Below are 18,592 nucleotides of genomic sequence, written 5' to 3' on the forward strand. Positions count from 1 at the left end.
GAAATTTGGCTGTGCTGAACTACCCGATATTTTTCAGGCCTTTGTTCTGGACTCGTATGTGTTGATGCTAATTCATCTGTGACAACTCTGAGCTGCAGTTCTCCTAACATCTGGAGCAACCATGAATAAAGGAGAAGGGAGACCTGTTATACCAAAACCTCTTAAGTGGTTCATTTAAAAAGCAACTCCCTTCACCTTCTGTCATCCTATGCAAGTTTTAAGCATATCCCCTGGATTGGGCTGCCATTACTAGCAGCAGAAATTCTTCCGTAGTGATTTTACTTCACTTTCTTAGGAATGCAAAGCACTTTGTGCCAGAGGAATGTGGTGGCTTTAGCTAGTGCTAGAGCATGTGTTGAAAATGGTAGAGTTTGCCTTGTGGCAGAACAAAAGCTGGGGATGCAGTTTCTGATCTGTAGGTGCAGTGGTTCCTGAAAGCAGAAGTAAATGATATTCCTGACCAGTGGAAGCTTTCCAATCTGATCACAGTTGCTCCCCTTTTCCCCACTGTAGGGCCCAGTAGTATTTTACTTCTCAGAAGAGGATATATGGAAATCTCAAGCAAGGATGACAGAGCTATTTCATTTGCTTTGGTGCTCACCTCAATGGGGCTCTACTTCTGTTTGTTAGTTTATTTAATGTTAACACTAAATCACGTAGTTTTCTTCCTGAATCTTACGGTGCTTGTTTGTACGTCCTGCACATGGTATTTCTGTTCCCCATCTTCTGTAAAGTGGGAAGAAAAAAAAAAGAGCTGTAATAGAAACAAATGTTGGCTAAATTCTCAAAATCTGATACTATTTTTGCAGAATTATATGCCAGAATTTATGGTGATGCATTTAGCAGTTTAGCCTAAATCTAGTCAATTTATATATATATATATATATATATATATATGTATTCTAAATCTGTGTAACTTCATGTATTTTACAGCATTTGTTGTGGGTGATGAGTACTACTGAAGAAGTTCAGGCTGAGGGAAGTCTTTTCCTATCCATCCTACTCATCACTGTGGTTACTCTCACTTCTCTGGCGGAATACAGCACCTTTCTCATAGGTGCCTGGCGCTGTGTTACCTGTGGAAACCATCAGACACTCTCAGCAGCTGAGAGAAACAGAAAAAATGTTTAGAAAATGAGCAGAACTGAGGCCAGCAGGGATAGTATTTCTTGTAGCACAGAAATTATTCACTGACGCTGTTTGTGGACCAGCACAAGCTACCACCTGTGCCACAGCTCATTCCTTTTGTAGTCAAATATTGCCAGGAGCTTTAAATTAGGAGTCCTTGTTTATGTTCTTACTGTAGTTACTGGAAGTAATATTGTGCTTCTCATTCATACGACGACAAAATAAATATATGGCAACTCAGTAGTGTTAGGTTACCTGTTCCTGTAGGGTATAGTTTCATGACCTGCTGGAGTAAGTAGCAAAGCCAGCTTTAGAAACTCGCTCTTCCCTTACCAACACCAACTGCTTCTTCTACCTGCACTATTTCTCCATCCACTTCAATTCTTCAAGGAAAGTCATTTTGTGAGACCGTGTGGTTAAACTGCTCTGAGAAGCCATCCAGGTTATAAATTGATCTAGTTTCCTGATCCAGTTCACTGCACGGCCCCATGGACAGTTCTTTTGGTGTAACTGAGGCGTCAGAGGAGGAACAAGCCTCGGGCTCCTGCACCTGGCATCGGCTCCAAAAGAAACTTCCACGAAGTACGCTTGTTTCAGACGTCTGCTTGCTCCAAAGGAGCTGGTGAGACCTTCAGCTGTTCTCTAGAAGCTTCATGCTGTCCCCGTGGTGACCTTGCTGTGATCTTTACAAAAAAATGATGCCTCTTTCAGGAAGTCGTGTTCTGTTCTGTTTTTGCAAGTATTTGTTATCTTGCACTTCAACATCTGATATTGTGGTAGGAGAGTGGGATCCGTTCATAGTCTACTTAAGAAGGCCAAGTAGAGCGTACATGCTGGGTAAAACAAATCCCTGTCCTGCAAGATAGCTCCAACCTTCCACCTTGAATGCACACAACATGCTTGCCAAGCATTGTTAACAGACTGACAGTTGGAGAATTATCTGTACAAAATACGAGCAACAGGATTAAACATTAAATAAAAATCAAAGGAAAGTAATGTGTTGTTGCATCACACCCGCACACACCTCAACCACAAAAATCAGCAAGAGATTAAGTCCATGCCTCAGCACTTGGACCTATTGCTGCTGTGTGTGTCTGCCTCTCCTAATCAGTGTTTGTAAACTTACATGTGTAGCACATTGTGCATGATTCCAGTTGGCAAGAGTTTGCAGTGACAAGTATGATGTTTTTGTCAGATTGCATCCAAGTGTAGAAGGAAGTAACATGAAGATGATGAATATGAAATTTGCAGTGAACCTGCAGATTTTAGTATTCTTCAGAAGCACAGATCATAGAATCACGGAATGGTTTGTGTTGGAAGGGACCTTAAGGACCACCCGGTTCCACCCCCCTGCCATGGTCAGGGACACCTCCCACCAGACCAGGCTGCCCAAAGCCCCATCCAGCCTGGCCTTGAGCACCTCCAGGGATGGGGCATCCACAGCTTCTCTGGGCAGCCTGTGCCAGTGCCTCACCACCCTCACAGTGAAGAATTTCTTCCTAACCTCTAATCTAAATCTACCCTCTTTCAACTTGAGACTGTTACCCCTTGTCCTGTGACTCACAGATGAACTGCAACTGCTCTATCTGATGTCAGTATCAAAAGTCACTGTTACCTAATAGTAAAGAAGGGCTAAGAAAGGAGGGGAAGAATGTATTTCTTGGGTGGAAGGCAGTCAGATACCCAAAGCACCACCACATTCTCCTTTGTTTGTGTGTTTGTTCTTTACTGGAATAATAAGGGGGTAAACAGACTGATATTTCCTTGTCTTCCATTACCTTAGCCCATATAAATCAGTGTCTTGCCGATCCATCACTTGACCCCACCTCAGATGGCTAGTATGACCTCCTGTGTGTAGGAAGGTTAACAGAGCAACTGTACTACAAATCCTTTGACTCTGCAATTGGGCTGATCCTGAACTGAACTGGTGTAATGCGTAGAGTAATGTTGATGGGCTTGTGCACTTGCAGACACAGGAGGGTATTTGAGTAACCTTGAATGAAATTTTCTGGAATACATGAACAGGCAACAGTAGTTTTTTTGACATTGATGGAATCTCTGAGATATTGTAAGGTTGGCTCCTATTTGAAATCTCCAAAGTTCTTCGTCTGGATACTTGGCAGTGAAGCACACCTCACAGTATTTTTTGCCAAGGATATGGCCCTTGATGCTCCTAAAGGTCCTTCAGAACAAGCTAGAAGTGTTTTCCAAATGTATGAGCCTGAGGATAATGGCTTTATACCTGACACTCTCCTAGAAGACATAATGAAGTATCTGAACCTTGTTTCAGATCCTGAGTATGTAAACCTCACAAAGACCAGATTAGGCCCAGAAGGACTGGGCATCATATTACCAGGTCCCTTTCTGCAATAACTTCCCTGAACCAGGATCCAGAGTTCCAGAGTCATTCACTGTTTACCACTGCAGTAGATTGAAGTGATTCAACTATAACAAAAAGGTCGTGGATGTAGAAGGCACAGCAGTTAGTAAGGGTTTTGAAGAACCAGTGCTATAAACTGAGGACACTCCTGTAAAGCACTGCTTGCAAAGCAATTGGCTATATATAGAATTACTATGAACTATAGATAAATCTCCTTCCTTAAACTGATGCATTTCATTTAAACCATTGAAAAAATGCTGATGATGTAGAACAAGGAATTTGGTAGTGCTGGACAAAATGGCTTAGAGGGAATTTTGTTGGAGACATACCATATTGTCTTCTTAGTACCTTATATTGAGTAGATAACAATGCATACCAATCTGTCAGGGTGGAAAGTAAAAAACGAAGTGATCTGGTGAATTTTCTCTGAAGCATTATTGTGTCTTTGAGGCTCATTTGAAGGGGCATCGTTAAGGCAGTATTATCCTTCTCTTGAATTTGGCCTGATTATGTTTCAGGTACACACTTGTGTAGTGAACATGTTTAGAAAAATCAGGGAATAAACTATCTGAGAACAAATTCACTGCAGTTTCAGGCTGTTCCAGTCTTTTCTGTTCAGATGGTCTTGATCTTACAGCTAGATCTGTCCATCTGTGAATTCTCAATTCACATGTACTGCTTTTGCCGGAGCACTTCGACAAAAATTGCAGTCTGCTCTGGAAGAAGAAAGGGGCATTCATTTTCTGCTCCGGTCTTCAGTATGTCCTCTGTCATGTGCAGTGCTGAAGTCAGCTTGTAAATCCTGCAGGTTGGTATGCAGCTGGTCAGAGGGGAAAAGGGGATGTTGCTCCAGAAGCAGAAATAAGACAACCTGAAGTGATCATCTTGTTTGGCTGGCACGTGCTTAGTTGTTGAACGTGGGAACTTGTGGACATAGAGAAACAATGAACTATCAAATAAATGCGGTGACAACATACATAAAATATCCCAGGCTACTTCATGCCTAGCTTCCTCTCGTGTGCATTCTTTTGTAACTGGAAACCTAACTTGGGAAGGGAAGAAAACAGTATAAAAGATGCATCAAGTTTGACCTGAGAATGCGAGAAGTTGAGTTGAGGTTCAGGTAGAGAAAGGCATGGTGGTTTGGGGTTTTTCAGGGATTTTTTTCTTACTGTGAGGGTGAACAGTTCTAACCAGGTAGTTTATTTGTATATACTTGTATTTTTGTATCATTAGTCTTTGCATAGTGTAGTTTATTTTAAAGTATATTTAAAAGTAGTCTCTTTTTTGACGAGTATCAGAGACTATCCCAATACTACTTTTCATATCTGTTATAGCCTTTCTTGTGTTTCTGGTGCCTGCCTTTATGAAATAACTTTTTCTCAAGGTCATCTGCTGTACTTTTTTTTTTATTGTCTGTTTTGTGATGGTCTGTTTCTAACCCCAGGATCTTAAGTGGCCTTGTTGGTACTTGGCTCCAGATTAAAGAATCATCAACAATTACCTCCAGCATCTCTGTTTCTGAGCCAGTTTATATGCTCTTGTATTTTTATCTTGGAACAGTATCTCCAATGTCTTAATGATTTTTCTTTGCAGTGCCTTGTCAAATGTTGTACTAAAATACGGCTCTATTATACCTACAGAGTTCTCATTATCTACTTGGTATGGATTATTAAAAGCTCAGAAAGAGAAAAAAAGATTGGGTTAGTCAATAGCAATTTCAGTTCAGTTTATCAACCCACGCCAGCCATTATGCCTGCTTCACTAGTTGCCAGGACATGCCTTTTCTTTTCCCCAGGTTCCTTTTCCCCAACTGAATTTGTGTTCTGATTTCCCATATCCAGTACAATGTATGTTTTATGATTCTGTACCAAATGGAAGGAGGTGCAATTAAGTGAAAGAGCTGGCACACAGACAGTGAGAGGTGCAAGCAGCAACTGGAAAATCCTTTCTCTTTCTCCTGCTCCAAATTAATGTGATGACAGAAGTTTAGCCTTTTAAACTGTGTTTCTGCTCCAAGTCTAAAGGAATACAATGGAGAAATGATGTTCACTGGAACGACAGCGATGGCTGTATGAGATAAAGTCCCAAACTGTAGCACGTCTATGCAAACCACTTGTAACACATTGGGTACGTAAGAATGTTTCATGGCCTGGTATAGAGACTTTTTTACTGGAAAGTAGTGCTGCCATTGCTTAGCAGGGAAAAAAAATACACAAAACCAACTCAATTAACCAGTTTGACAGGGTAATTTTAACTGGGGCATTAATATTAATGCTGTTAATGGCTTTAATGACTTTCAGTTAAGCTCAGTATTAATATATCTAAAAAAATGGAATGGCGTGGTTTTGGTTTATGTGGTAGAGTGATTTTGTAAAAGAGCACAGGTATTACTGGCAAATTCAGTTTGTGGATTATGCACATATTCGGCTGAAAGCCAGCAGTTTAAGGACACACCACAAGATTTCTTGAAAATTCTTCATAAATTCTGTCTACTTAAAACTCTGTAACCCCACTTGTTTAAATATGTCTTTATGCTATAAAGCTTGCATAGAAATCTTATAAAACTGTAGAACAACCGTATGCGTGTCCTGTTCATGGCAGTAAAGCCAGCTGGGATCTAAATGTGGATGAGGAGGGAGGGCTTCTGGAAGAAGGCACGATCATATAGCAGGGCTCTTTAGGCTTTGGTTTTATATTGCTGTGTGAGAGAAAGGCCCTCTGAGGTTAATGAGACATGCCTTGTGCAGTCCTGAGCAGGGCAGCTTTTGCTCTCAGCGCTTACATCTTGGTTCTGATGGGCTCGTGCTTAATGGTTTTCAGGTGCTGGCCCCTCACATGGGGCACCACACACGTTCTGCTCATGCACCCATCTACCTTTAGCTTCTTTTTTGGCTCGGGACCGTTTATTCAAGTGCCTTATGCCAACTCACCTTAATGTTGAATTTCCTTATGACAGCTGTATTTGTGGAGGCAGGGAAGACTGTAATTAGGTAATTATTAAGTGTTTGTTAATTAAAATTCACAGTCATAGTTAAGATGTTTGTGTTGGCATAAACTTCACATTCTGACGCTTAATAAAAAGTGTGTGTGTGTGTATGTCATGTGCTTCCATTAACTTTTGAAAATTCAACATTACATTTTGTTTTGAGTATATTGGCAGGCTTTCATAAAAAGCCGTGAATTTGTGGGGAAAAATAGAGGGGTTTTGAGTCTGATGTAGTTGTTGCAGCAGCAGGTGGCACGGTCTCTGTTCTGAAAAATGAAGTACAATACCATACGTATTATATGGTACTGTACAGATCATTTACAGCACACAGATGGAGTACATATAGTGCAGGATGGTTGATTTTGCACGTCATAAATTCCACAAGCTGTTCTTTGGTGTCAGGGAGGGAGCAGTGTCTTGTTCCAAGCTGTATGCTTGCTTGCAAGTGTGTGAGGAACGGGACACTGGCATGTTGCATATGAGGTCAAGTGATGCTAGCTTAAGCACGAGGGTTTGCAGAGTGATGGTGCCATTACTTTGTCCCTGTCTGCTGATAATATTGTTTCAGATGAGCGTAACACTTGACCAGTTCTCAGGGCTATAAGAAGTCATGCATTTTTAATTCTTTAAGGAGGCACACATTCAGTGTTTGGAACAGGATTTATTTTTCACAACTCCCATTACTGAAATCTGTAGTAGTGCTATGTTTAAGATAGCAGGCTGATAGACCACGTCCTCCAGATGTCTTCCTTCTCAAAAAGGCAGCACCGTGGTTAGAAAGGGTTTGGAATTACAAGATCTAGAGGTTAGATTGTGATGATCCTGTTGTGCTTTACAACTTGCGTATCTTGATCAAGAGCCCAGACAGATGAGAAACCTTCTAGTAGCACTAGCAGTTTGTTTTGACCAGGAGGAGGAGTGCATACGCTAAGATGTTTGAACACAGTATACTCTTTTAGAACCGGTTTAAAACCACATCCTACCATCTGTGGTGCTTCCTTGCTACTCAGCGTCTCCACGAGAATGTGTTTTCTCTGCAGAGCCAATCACTCTACATTCAAGCAAGTGATTTTCATGGAGCATAGTGGGTCAGACTATTTGCTAACTTGCGAGAGAGTTACCTCACCGTCATGAAGTGAAAGCAGTGAGATCTGCCTGGATTTTATGACTTTGTGAATCATTCCCAGGCATCCCAGGTTTTTTAGCCATCAGGTAGGAAAGCAGCTGAATTTAGCGACTGTTTCTGAAAATATACCTGCGTGTAGATCTTGCCCAGTACAGGAATGCAAATTAGTAGTACAGAGGAGTTTACATATCTCAATCTGTGCTTAGGAATTCTGCACGTAACTCACCAGCTACCTTTTTAGGCTCTATCTGGATGGGTTTGATTCGCTTGTCTAATCTGTGTTAACCTTCTCACTATTATTAATATTTACTGCTGCTTTGCTCTAACTCACCAGTCCATTTCCACCCATTGGCATAAAGGACGGGGCGTTATCTACCTTTCATCATTTAAATGCTTGTTGAAAGTCTCATCCTTTTTCCATAAGCCTTCCGTATAATATGAATATCTAGTTAAAACTAGAAGACTTGATATGCAAGGGAGTTAATGCTGAATTTATTTTGGGGAGAACTAGGTGCATTGAAGTCAAATCCTCTTTTCAAAAGTGGAGTCCAAAAGTCTCTCTTAGCTTGAGTGTCTGGTTAGCAGAATTTATTTAGCAGAATCTTGTCCTTTCTTTCTCCTTAGCCAATGCCATTTTCTTGCCAAACTGCATTTCCCTTGGAAATAAAATCACCTTTTAGAGTTGTGAACAAACAATTTGTATAGCGAGATTTTCACCAGTGACACATTTGTAACTCAGATCTGGATATGAAGCTCTAATTGTGCATACAAGAAATAAGCTACCTTATGTTCACAACAAATGAATTTTCATGAATGATAGACAGAGCTTGGTTTACAGCTCTGACTTCTGATATTTTCTCTGGATTTGTGGTTTACAAACTTTCTGGTTTATGGGATCATTTGGAAAAATTGGTTTTGCTGTGTTTGTCTGGTATGGTAAAACTAACATTTTCCAAAATCAGGAACTTTGAAAAAACTGGAGACTTTGGGTGGAGGTCTCTGTTTTGCTTCATGAAATACAGGTAGCAACCTGTGAACATTTATTAGGGGACATGAGTAATATGGAAGAAAAGTGTAAGCAGTTTACATAGTCTTATATAATCTTTTATTTTTCCCTCACACTGCTTTTCTTTCTGCCTTTCACTCATTGTTGCAGATTTTTCCTCCAACTTGAGTTGCAGTACTGCTTGGTGTTCTTAGTTTTGGACTGTAAAATGAAACACCGTTGAAGGCACGTACAAACTATGCTGCAAAATAGAGAGGTATTTTTAATTGAATTTCATTCCAGCAGAACTAGGTCATTGTTCTCTAAGATTGTCTGAATTAAGTACAAACTAAAGCATTCTAGTCAAATTGGTCCCTTGCTCGTTTAATAATGAAGAACACAGTGTCTTTACTGACAAAGCCAGCATAGTTAATAGTGTAAACATACCGTTGTGCTGGATTTTATCCTTAGAACCAAAACTTCAGGATGGGAAACAGGTGATGATACATTTGGTGTCATTTACACGTGGATACACACAGATTTGTCTTCCTTCCTTTTTTTTTTTTTTTTTTTTTTCCAAACTGAATGCAAAGAGAGAAAAGGGTAAGTTTGGAATACTTTGAAGTGTGATACTTTTGAAAACTTTTTTTTAATTTTTTTTTCTCCAGAAAAGCGTGGTAAAATTGCAATACAGATTTTATGCAGAAACAGCTACAGTAACAGCTTTTATCATTTCTCAAAAGCATTCCTCAGAGTAAATAAAACTATTAAATGAGAATTTATATTAGTATTTACTCTGCAGCCCAGCTAATCTTGAAAGTTAGCCGTTTTCTGTCCCAAGTGATATTACCAATCATATAGCAAATAGGATTACGAGTTTAAAATGGTTGCTTGTATTTGTCTTCAGACCATTGGTACATAATGTGATTTATACAAATATAAAAACAAAGCTTAGCAATCGTTAAAGCTGAATTTGAGATGTTACATTCAAAATCTTTAATATCTCTGTTGCTACGGTCACGTTTTCTGTAACAGAATAGTTTTCTTGTTTTGACAATCCTCCCTACACAACAGGCACAACTTTTACCTCTTGAAGGAAAAGTATGTTTCTAATCTGTCATTTCTAACAGTCTTTGTTACTAGCTCTTTGCAGTGTGTTACTAGCTCTTTGCAGTGAGGGGATGGCATCTTTCAGCGTATATATGATTGAAAAGTTTTTTAGAATGGAAAGGAAGACAGAAAGTAAATTTTAAACAAAGCTCTATCTCACCAAGAAATGCATTAACATTGGCAAATCCAAAAGGTTGCGTTTTTGGAGGTGAACCAGAACTGGGAACTTACTGTGTATATATTTATACGACAAGATCTTTTCTATCTATGTGGGACTTCAGGGAAATCTTTTTTTTTTTGTCTTTTTATTTGCTTGGATGTAAGTTTAAATTACTTCTGTGCTTTTAGGAAAGCGAGGTTTTTGGTTCTTTTTTTTCCAAAAAGAGTCAACATTTCAAAATGTTGTTTGTGTATTTTAAAGTATCTTCCTTTCTACTGTGTTGATTTTTCTCTTGAACCCCCTTGCTAGCTGGGAGATGTGTCGTCTTGTAGATCTGTAGACCTGGTGCTGCACAGGTGATGCACCTGCTGTTCCTGAGGCTGGAAGGGCTCTTTGTGCACTGGGGGCTGACAGGACTGGATGACATTTGGCCCTTTCCTTCAGATATTTTTGAGGAAGCGCTCAGCCTCATTGGATCTCATTCATAATGTTGGAGTATGTTTTTCATGCCAGCTCTTTCTTGAAATGCATTCTGCTCCAGTGTGCGTATTTTATTTAATCTTCCAAATATTTTCCTGAAATCTGTCATTCAGCTCTGCCAGCCATGCCTTCCAAACACAAGACTCCTCTATTCTTGATGTTTTGTGATTTAATTTTAGAAATGTAACAGTTCTGCCTCCTTTGGTGAAGATACTTTAAAAAAAAACGTTGGAATTGCCCATTTCCCTCTGAGACTTGTGTCAAAGTAAACATCACTATATGATGTGATAGAGGCAACCTGAGTTTCTTAACTGAGAAGAACTTAGTCTGACATGTGCTTAAACTGGAGGCTGAGAGATTTGGGATGAACTCAGTTATCTTTTTCCTTTGAAATGTGCTTATCATACTTACCCAAACAGGCGGTGGGTTTAGATTCGCCCAGGATTTGCAGCTCTGTGGGCAAATGATATTTTTACAGACTGACAGTAGAAGGAGGTGAGGGAAAGCAGAAAGTGATCTCTGCTGGAGGGTCTGTGAGAGGCCAGGTCATCTGAAAAAGGGGATAAGGATAATGTGGGAGATGTGTGTCCCTGGTAGCTGGAGCATGGACACTTGAAAAGTATCTGCTGAAACCCACATTTCCAAAACCGGTGGCAGGACTGTCACCATAGGACCCTTCTTAGAGGGGGACAGGGGAAGCAACGCCAGGTACGCACTGTTTACAAGCACGTATGGGAAGCAATAAATTAAGCATTGTTGTGCATTCCGTAGTAAGTTCACTCCTCACACTAATCAAATAGAATCACAGAATCATTAAGGTTGGAAAAGACCTCTAAGATCATCTGGTCCAACCATCCCCCTACCACCCATGTCACCCACTAAACCATGTCCCTAAGCACCACGTCCAGCTTTTCCTTGACCTCCCCCAGGGACGGTGACTCCACCACTTCCCTGGGCAACCCGTTCCAATGCCTGACTGCTCTTTCTGAGAAGAAATATCTCCTAACTTCTAACCTGAACCTCCCCTGGCGCAACTTGAGGCCATTTCCTCTAGTCCTGTCACTAGTTACCTGCAAGAAGAGGCCGACCCCCAGCTCCCCACACCTTCCTTTCAGGTAGCTGTAGGGAGCAATAAGGTCTCCTCTGAGCTTCCTCTTCCTCAGACGCAACAACCCCAGCTCCCTCAGCCGCTCCTCACAGGACTTGTGCTCCAGGCCCTTCACCAGCTTCGTAGCCCTTCTCTGGGCACGCTCCAGGGCCTAGTTTCTGAAGGTGTTAGTTCTGATATAGGCAAAATCCAAGCAGAGTGATTTCCTTCAGCTTGTTTACACAGAAGTGAGAGGAACACATGCATGCATATACACACACAGAGACCAGGGAGTGTTTTAAGATCCAAAGTTGGGTCATTTTGTGTACATAACAGGCTGATAACGCAAAGAAATTCAGGAAACAGTAGAAACGCGGTATATCAGCGGGTATGAGGTATGTCAGTAAAGGCATTTGTCACACTGGTGGAGCTGGCAAAGTGGCACGTATGTGGCTTCTGCCGTATTTATCAAGCCAAGCACAGAGACAGCTGCACACTTCAGTGAACCATGATAAACCATTACCAGCTTGAAGTTGTGCTCTGTTGACTGAACACCGCAAAACTGCTGTATGGATCTAACCTTATAGTTATTTGCCATTTCACCTGCAGTTTTTGCTGAATTACTGCATTTTGATTGCCTATAAAATAAGAGGAGGTGCTGAGGTGACGATTTATCTGACATTTATGTATGTATTTACTTCAGAAACATGAATGTAGGTTTGTTTCTGTGTGTAGATAAGACAGTAACCAAAGTGAATTGATTTTAAATAAGTGAATTAAAATAAGTAATTTAAATGTGTTTCCTATTAATAAACAAAAATGCACATGCAGACATCAAGGTTAAGGTTGTAGTAGTATTGCCATGTTCTCACCTCGTTCATTCCTTGGTCTTTAAAATAAAATCTACCAAGAGGAAACAAGAAACTGGAGCAAGAGTAGAAGCTGAATTTAATTTTAACTTGATCAGGCTGAGACAACCCACCATTCTGTCTGTCATTATTGTAAGATTACTTAGCTGCCTAGTTAAGAATGAACAGAAAGCTTTATTAAATACTGCAGTAAGAGACTTAGTAAGACCCATTTAGACACTGAGCTGTAGCACGACAGAAATGCAGTGCCTGCAGGCAGAAGGAGCTATCCATTGCAGCACATACCTCCATCTTGTAATGACCCAGGGTTTGAAATAAAGGGCTTGTTACTTAATGGCTTTATGTGAGGGAGAAGGTACAAGCACTGAGGAAATCTCATGTCTGGTACAATACACACAGAGGTTTTTAATGCATGTGAAGGGGTCGCCTTCGTGATGAAAAGAGAGAGAGATGTGCTTCTCAGGGAAAAACGTGACTGGTAAAAGCCTCATTTATTCATTCCCCCCTCCTCAGCAAATTGCCTGAAAATGGATCATGAACAGTGATGCATCGTTACTGTTATCTCCTGGTATGACTCACTGTGCCATATATAGCAGCTCTTCTTTTGAGGAGAATTCTTACTCAGAGCAAGTAGGATGTGAAAGCAAATATTAAATGTCAGACTGTTATGTCACTGTTGCATTAGAATTTCTCTGGTTGTAGACAAAAATGTCTAAAAATGGCTTGAACAGTAATCCCTAATTCTATTGAACAGGTATTATCAGGCTAATAATCCTCGTTAGTTTTCTCCTGACTTGGTGTTCTTATTTTCAAAATATTTATCTCTTTTTGGGCAGCAGGAATGTGTTTGTTGATTGCACTAGCAAATTATTTCTTTCAGTATTTGGATTGCTGGTAATGCAAGGTAGCAGATGGGTTTGGAGCATGCTTTAGGATTTATTTTTTTTTTAGTTTGTCCTTTTAGAAGGTCTTTCCCTTTGATTGCCTAATTTTCCCCAAATTAATTCTCTCTGATTTCTTTCTATTCTCTTAGCACTGAGCTGTAAAGAACCTACTTGTGAAATCCAAGTATTGCTCATCACATTGATCCCATTTAAGGATTCTTCTGTCCTTTTTTTAGAAAGATTGGCTTTCTGAAATATGAGCAGCATCCTCCCTCCATATTTTGCATTCATTTATTACCTTGAAATTCAGACTGCTTTTCTTGCCAAGAAAAACTAGCCAAGGCTTTCTTCATGGCTTCTGTCATTGCTGCTGGGACAACCTCTCCATCCTTGTCCCCAGATGAACTCTTGCCTGAGGATTCAGGGCTCTGTTTTTCTGGTGTTGTTGCCAATGTCACTTTTTCCATTCTGTGCTAAAGTACTGCATTGTTTGTTTACGTTGCATGTATGTTGACTCAGCTTTCACTGTGAAACAGCACTAAAAATTTTTAAATGTGCTGTGAGAAATAAGAATGCTGTCTTATGTTTTGTGATTCCAGTAACATATTGACAAAGCTGTATTAGTAAAAGAAATATTGCTGTGTTTTATTACAGGTTTTGGGATTTGAAGTTGACACTGTGAACTCAGTCCAGTTTTCAAACCATACAGGTAAAATATTTACATGTACCTTAAAGACACCACCGCACCATCACTCAGCTGTACTCAACGTGTGGCTCAGCTTATCACATGACAGTGGAAAGGAGTTCTCTTTCACTCCCATTTTCAGGATATCAAACATAAATGTAATTTTCAAGTCTCTCAGAAGTCTGTGGATTTGGGATTAGAGCATGATATGACATGGTAATGGCCTGTTCTGCTACTTCAGAGTGTGAGTTTCTTTTATTAGGCAGTAATATAATTAGCTCAGACAGTGAGATAACATAACTACGGCCAGCTACACAGCCAGTTCTGTGAACAGGGAAGTCTTCAGTACTGCATTCTGTACTGTATGGCCCTATGATGCTCATAATCACATTACCAACCACAAACATCAGAATAATACTGAGCTAAACAAAACATTCCCACTCTTCGTGCCCATCCAGAAGGTGAGCAATTATCCTTAAATCACATTTTGGAGGGAGGGATGAGGTGTTAATACATTTGGGTGTATTTTTACTTGAGTCCTAAGCCTGAACATGAACAAAATATGATGTACTTGCATCATACTTTAATATGTTTCTTCATACTTTAATATGACTCTTTAATATGCATAGTGCTAGAAAACTTTATTTTTCAAAAGAAAGATGAAATTTCTTTATTTAAAAAAACTTTTCGCCTGTAAAGGAGCTCCAAGTGCCTTGCTATTTTTGAATCAATGAAGGCACATCTACTTTAATGGTGGTGGCAGATTGTTTGAGGGGAGATGTACTCTAGGTAAAATCAAGGAACAAATCTTGACTTCAGTGACTTAGAAAAGAGCAAAGTGGTTTCTGACAAAAAAAAAAAAAAGACAAATACTTACATAATATCCTAGTCTCTTAGAGGTACAACTGTATTAATCAGCTGCTAAATTTTGGAACAGAGAGGAACAGAGAGCAGATCGGGAAGCCTCTGTTCTCTCTTAGCATGTTCATTTCCAGGCAGCTTTCAAAAGCTTGTAAGATGTTCCTATCATGGAAGGAATTTCATATCAGCAGGGTTTCACCCTGGAAAAAGGAAACAAATACTTCAAAGGTAGGTAGAAAGCCATCTCTTCTTGTTGAGGAAAGGCATGAAAGAAGTAATAATTAAACAAAGACTTGGGGGTTCTTCCTGGCTCAGGCAAAAAGCTATTTATTCTGCTTGCAACCTTTGGCACAGTACAAAGGTTTGATCATGCTTTGAGAGATCTTTTGATCAACCTATTTCATTAATGTATTTAGTTTTGGAGTTTGAGATTTTGTTATTTTGTTTTCTTTTGTTTCATTTTTGATAGCTGGGTAAAACTGTTGTAATCGTCCAGGAATTAAGCATTTTTTTCACCTGAAGTAATAACTAAAAACTGAAAATGGATTAGCACCTGTCATTTGTTGGCTTTCAGTTTTAAGAATAAAACAACTTCATAGGGCATTAAAAGAGCTTATATTGGACCAAAAACTGAATGTGTCTAAAGGTAGGTAAATTACATTACCAGTAGGATGACCAGACAATGAAGATTGTAGAAGGAACAATAAATTAGCAATTTATTTATTTATTTATTTATTTATTTATTTAGAAGGCCTAAATGAACCTCCAAAAACTAAAAATGTCTCTGAGATCACAAGCCTTTAAAATATTTGGAACTTTTAATTTGTCTTCTGGAATTTAGGAGTTATGTTATCAGTTTGGTTTTTTTTTCTTTAGTCTTGATTGTCTTAGTAAATGTGGTAAAAAAAAAAAAGCAAAACAACAAAGACTGGTGCACAATCTCTTGACTTTGGGAAACAAAGTTTTCAGAAGAAAATCAAAATACAGTAAGTCCTTGGCACTTGTCAAGAGTAAATAAAAGGAGGTTCTATTTAGAAGATTTGGTTATTTGGATGAAAAAAGAAGGAATGGAAAAGAAAGGAAGGGGATGTATTCTCTTTTATGACATGTCTAGTTTTCTAGCACTCGTTTTTCCATGAAATCTTTTCCACCCTTTCTGAAGTCGTAGATTCTAAGCCCAGTTTTGCAAAGCCAAAGGGCTTTGCACGTTCCCTGTGCTAGAGGAACATCCAGTGCTGTCCTCACGGAGACTTTTGTCCAGCCTGAACATTTATTTATGCATGCCTGCACACAAGTCAATGTACGTGCAGCCTGTGCTACTGCTGGGACTAGTGAACAGGATGTGCTGTGTTGGGCTGTGACTTGCGTCTGGAGCAGTGCCACAACACACAGGGATCATGTGCTGGATAAGCTGGGAAGAAAACTGGTGATTTACTTAGGAGAACAACATCTTATGAGAAACTTTGCTGTGGTCATGATTAAAGCTGAAGAGTAAACTTGTGCTTCAAAGTCTAGCTGGGAACGCTGGTTTCTAAAAGAGTGCAACATGCCAGAGGGGGCAAAGGTAGCAAAGTGTGTGACGTGGTGTTTGGACATGGCCTTCTTTCTTTCCTCATCTCCATCTTTAAACTTGGTCATGTCAGCGAAAGATAAAACACAGGGAGAATTCATGACTAACAGGCCTTCTTCAGTGAATCATTATAGCTCTTTTTTTGCCCTGTTTTTAAATGATTAAGATACCTCAGGGCTATTTCTGCTGACTTCTGCTCAGAAAATTCAGCCTTCTTTAGTCTCTGATAATCCTGAAATTCGGAAAATGTGTTTTAAGTCAGCTCCCCTGGGAGAACAGTTTGTCATATTGCTTGGTGAGGAACTTTTACGCTATGATTAGAGTGACTCACCCTTGAATGGCATCGTGCTTCTTGTACAAATAAAAAAAAAAAAAGCTGTCATGCAACCTACAGAGATTTTGGGCTTTTTATTCTATTACTGTTTTGTTTGCAAAAGCATCTCATTGCCTAATGTGCAAAAATAAAAATCTAGGTTGTCTTTTTTTGACTCCATCATTGTTTATTTTTGGGGGGTGCATCTTTAATTCTTAAGTGATTTGTATTTTTGTTAATAATAAGCATATTATGTGCTTACTTAGCCATCTAAATCTTACCTTTAAGTTGTTCCAGAACAAATAGCCTGTTCCCACCCCCCTTTTTTTTTTAAAGCAAAACATTTTTGTCTTCCACTTAGTGGGTGTGTAGTGCGTGGTTGGATTGATTGGTAGGTCTGATACATGAGAAATTATAATTATATCTTGTTGATGTGATTCTTCACAGTCTGCCACCCATATGCACTCATTCACGCCTGTGATGTGTGGGACAAAAAGAAAAAAAGCCCCACTTTTGCCTAACAGTGGTAATATTTTCCTCCCACATTGACCAGCTGTAAATAATCCTCTAGTTCTGTCCAGGGGGGAATTACGTACTCTGTTTCTGGTTCTGTTGAAGCCCTCCTGATAGCTGAAGATTTAAGTAATGTTTTTAGACCAGGTTATCTGCAGAGTTTGCATGTGAATTTTGTGGCACAGCTGAAACCAGATTGCTTGCCCGCCATGTGCCTTAAACACTACATCTTTCTTCCTTTTCCCCATGTAAAATACTTGGTTATTGAAGCCCGTCGGAACAGATTTGCAGGGAGCACCACAGGAGAACTCAAACCTCAGAACAGAATGTTTCGCGTTGGAGAACAAAGACATCTTACACGCCTTGCTATACTTAACTGGTTTTATTTGGTTTGGTTTTGTTTTCCTTCTGGTATGCCTAGGATTTTTTTTCTGTTCTTTTTCTCATTGTTTTTGAAAGTAATTAAGAAGCTTATAAATACATTCCAAAGGAAAAAAAAAAAGTACCATTGGAAGAAGGTTAGAAAGAAAAGTATGTAAATGTATCTTGGGTGCAGTGTTAGCTGCCCCTCTTATTTATTCTTTTAGATACAGGTGAAGCAAGACATTTGCTTAGAGACTAATGAATAAGTTTATCATTTTAGAGGGAAGTTTATCATTTTAGAGGCAGGAAGCATCGTATCTTACATGTTTTTCATTCCCTCAGCTGCTTAAAAACAAGCATATAAAATTTAACTGCAATAAAAGGCTATAATACGGATAAGTAGAAGGGGTATACAGATGTTTAATGGTTTATGTTCAACTATGTGTTTAAAATTTTTGTGTTTAAAATGTTTAATGTGTTTAAAATTTTTTATGTGTTTAAAATTTTTATTAATTCAGAAAACTAATGCAGTCAGCTCAAGCCAGATGCAGTTTTGCCAAGTGCAGTTTTGGAGAGCTGTATCGTGACTGGCAGCATTCTCTCTGCTCTCTTATTCTGGCACTGAGTAGAATTATTTAGTGGTTTTGTAACTGAAGGAAGTAGGACCCATCTTTCTTCCTTTGTGGAAGATACAAGCCAAAATCTGACCTTAACATCCCGGATAAAAGATTAATAGATTGATCCAGCTGCTAAACCTAACCACCTGCGTAGTTTCCAAATGCGATGCAGTTGTTTTGCCAAGTACAAACTTGAAACTCATCCTAAAGTTTTTTTGGCTGTGGTTTTTGTATAATGTGTGCAGGTAGCCAGATACTGTAAGACCTTGAACTTTTGTGTTAAGTGCCACTCTGCTCCTATTACAGAGCAGGGGTTATAGCAAGTGGGCAGTTAAACAGAAGATTTACAATTTTCTCTTGCTGTTTGCCAAATATGCATATTTAGTGGTGCAATCATAGGGATGACTAAGCTGAATTTCCTTAAGGTCTTGCAAGGCTTGCAGTGCAATTCTGGGCCATCAAATGTGCTCCT

General features: G+C 39.5%; 1 protein-coding gene and 1 pseudogene across 3 annotated transcripts in view; both read left to right on the forward strand.

Annotated features, from left to right (window-relative positions):
• The window catches only part of PDXK (pyridoxal kinase), a 50,075-nt gene that overhangs the window by 7,323 nt on the left and 24,160 nt on the right, over positions 1 to 18,592 (forward strand). For 2 of the 3 annotated variants that reach the window (XM_066979637.1, XM_066979631.1), the window contains exon 2: positions 13,853 to 13,907. In XM_066979637.1, coding sequence (XP_066835738.1) covers positions 13,853 to 13,907 — 55 coding nt within the window. Of the gene's footprint in view, positions 1 to 8,852; positions 8,886 to 13,852; positions 13,908 to 18,592 lie in introns of those variants that run through there. The other variant, XM_066979645.1, reaches the window with a different exon arrangement.
• Positions 1 to 18,592, forward strand: part of LOC136786600 (ubiquitin carboxyl-terminal hydrolase MINDY-3 pseudogene) — a 28,908-nt pseudogene that overhangs the window by 7,305 nt on the left and 3,011 nt on the right.

Source organism: Anser cygnoides, chromosome 1 (genome assembly GCF_040182565.1).
Source record: "Anser cygnoides isolate HZ-2024a breed goose chromosome 1, Taihu_goose_T2T_genome, whole genome shotgun sequence".
NCBI lineage: Eukaryota > Metazoa > Chordata > Aves > Anseriformes > Anatidae > Anser > Anser cygnoides.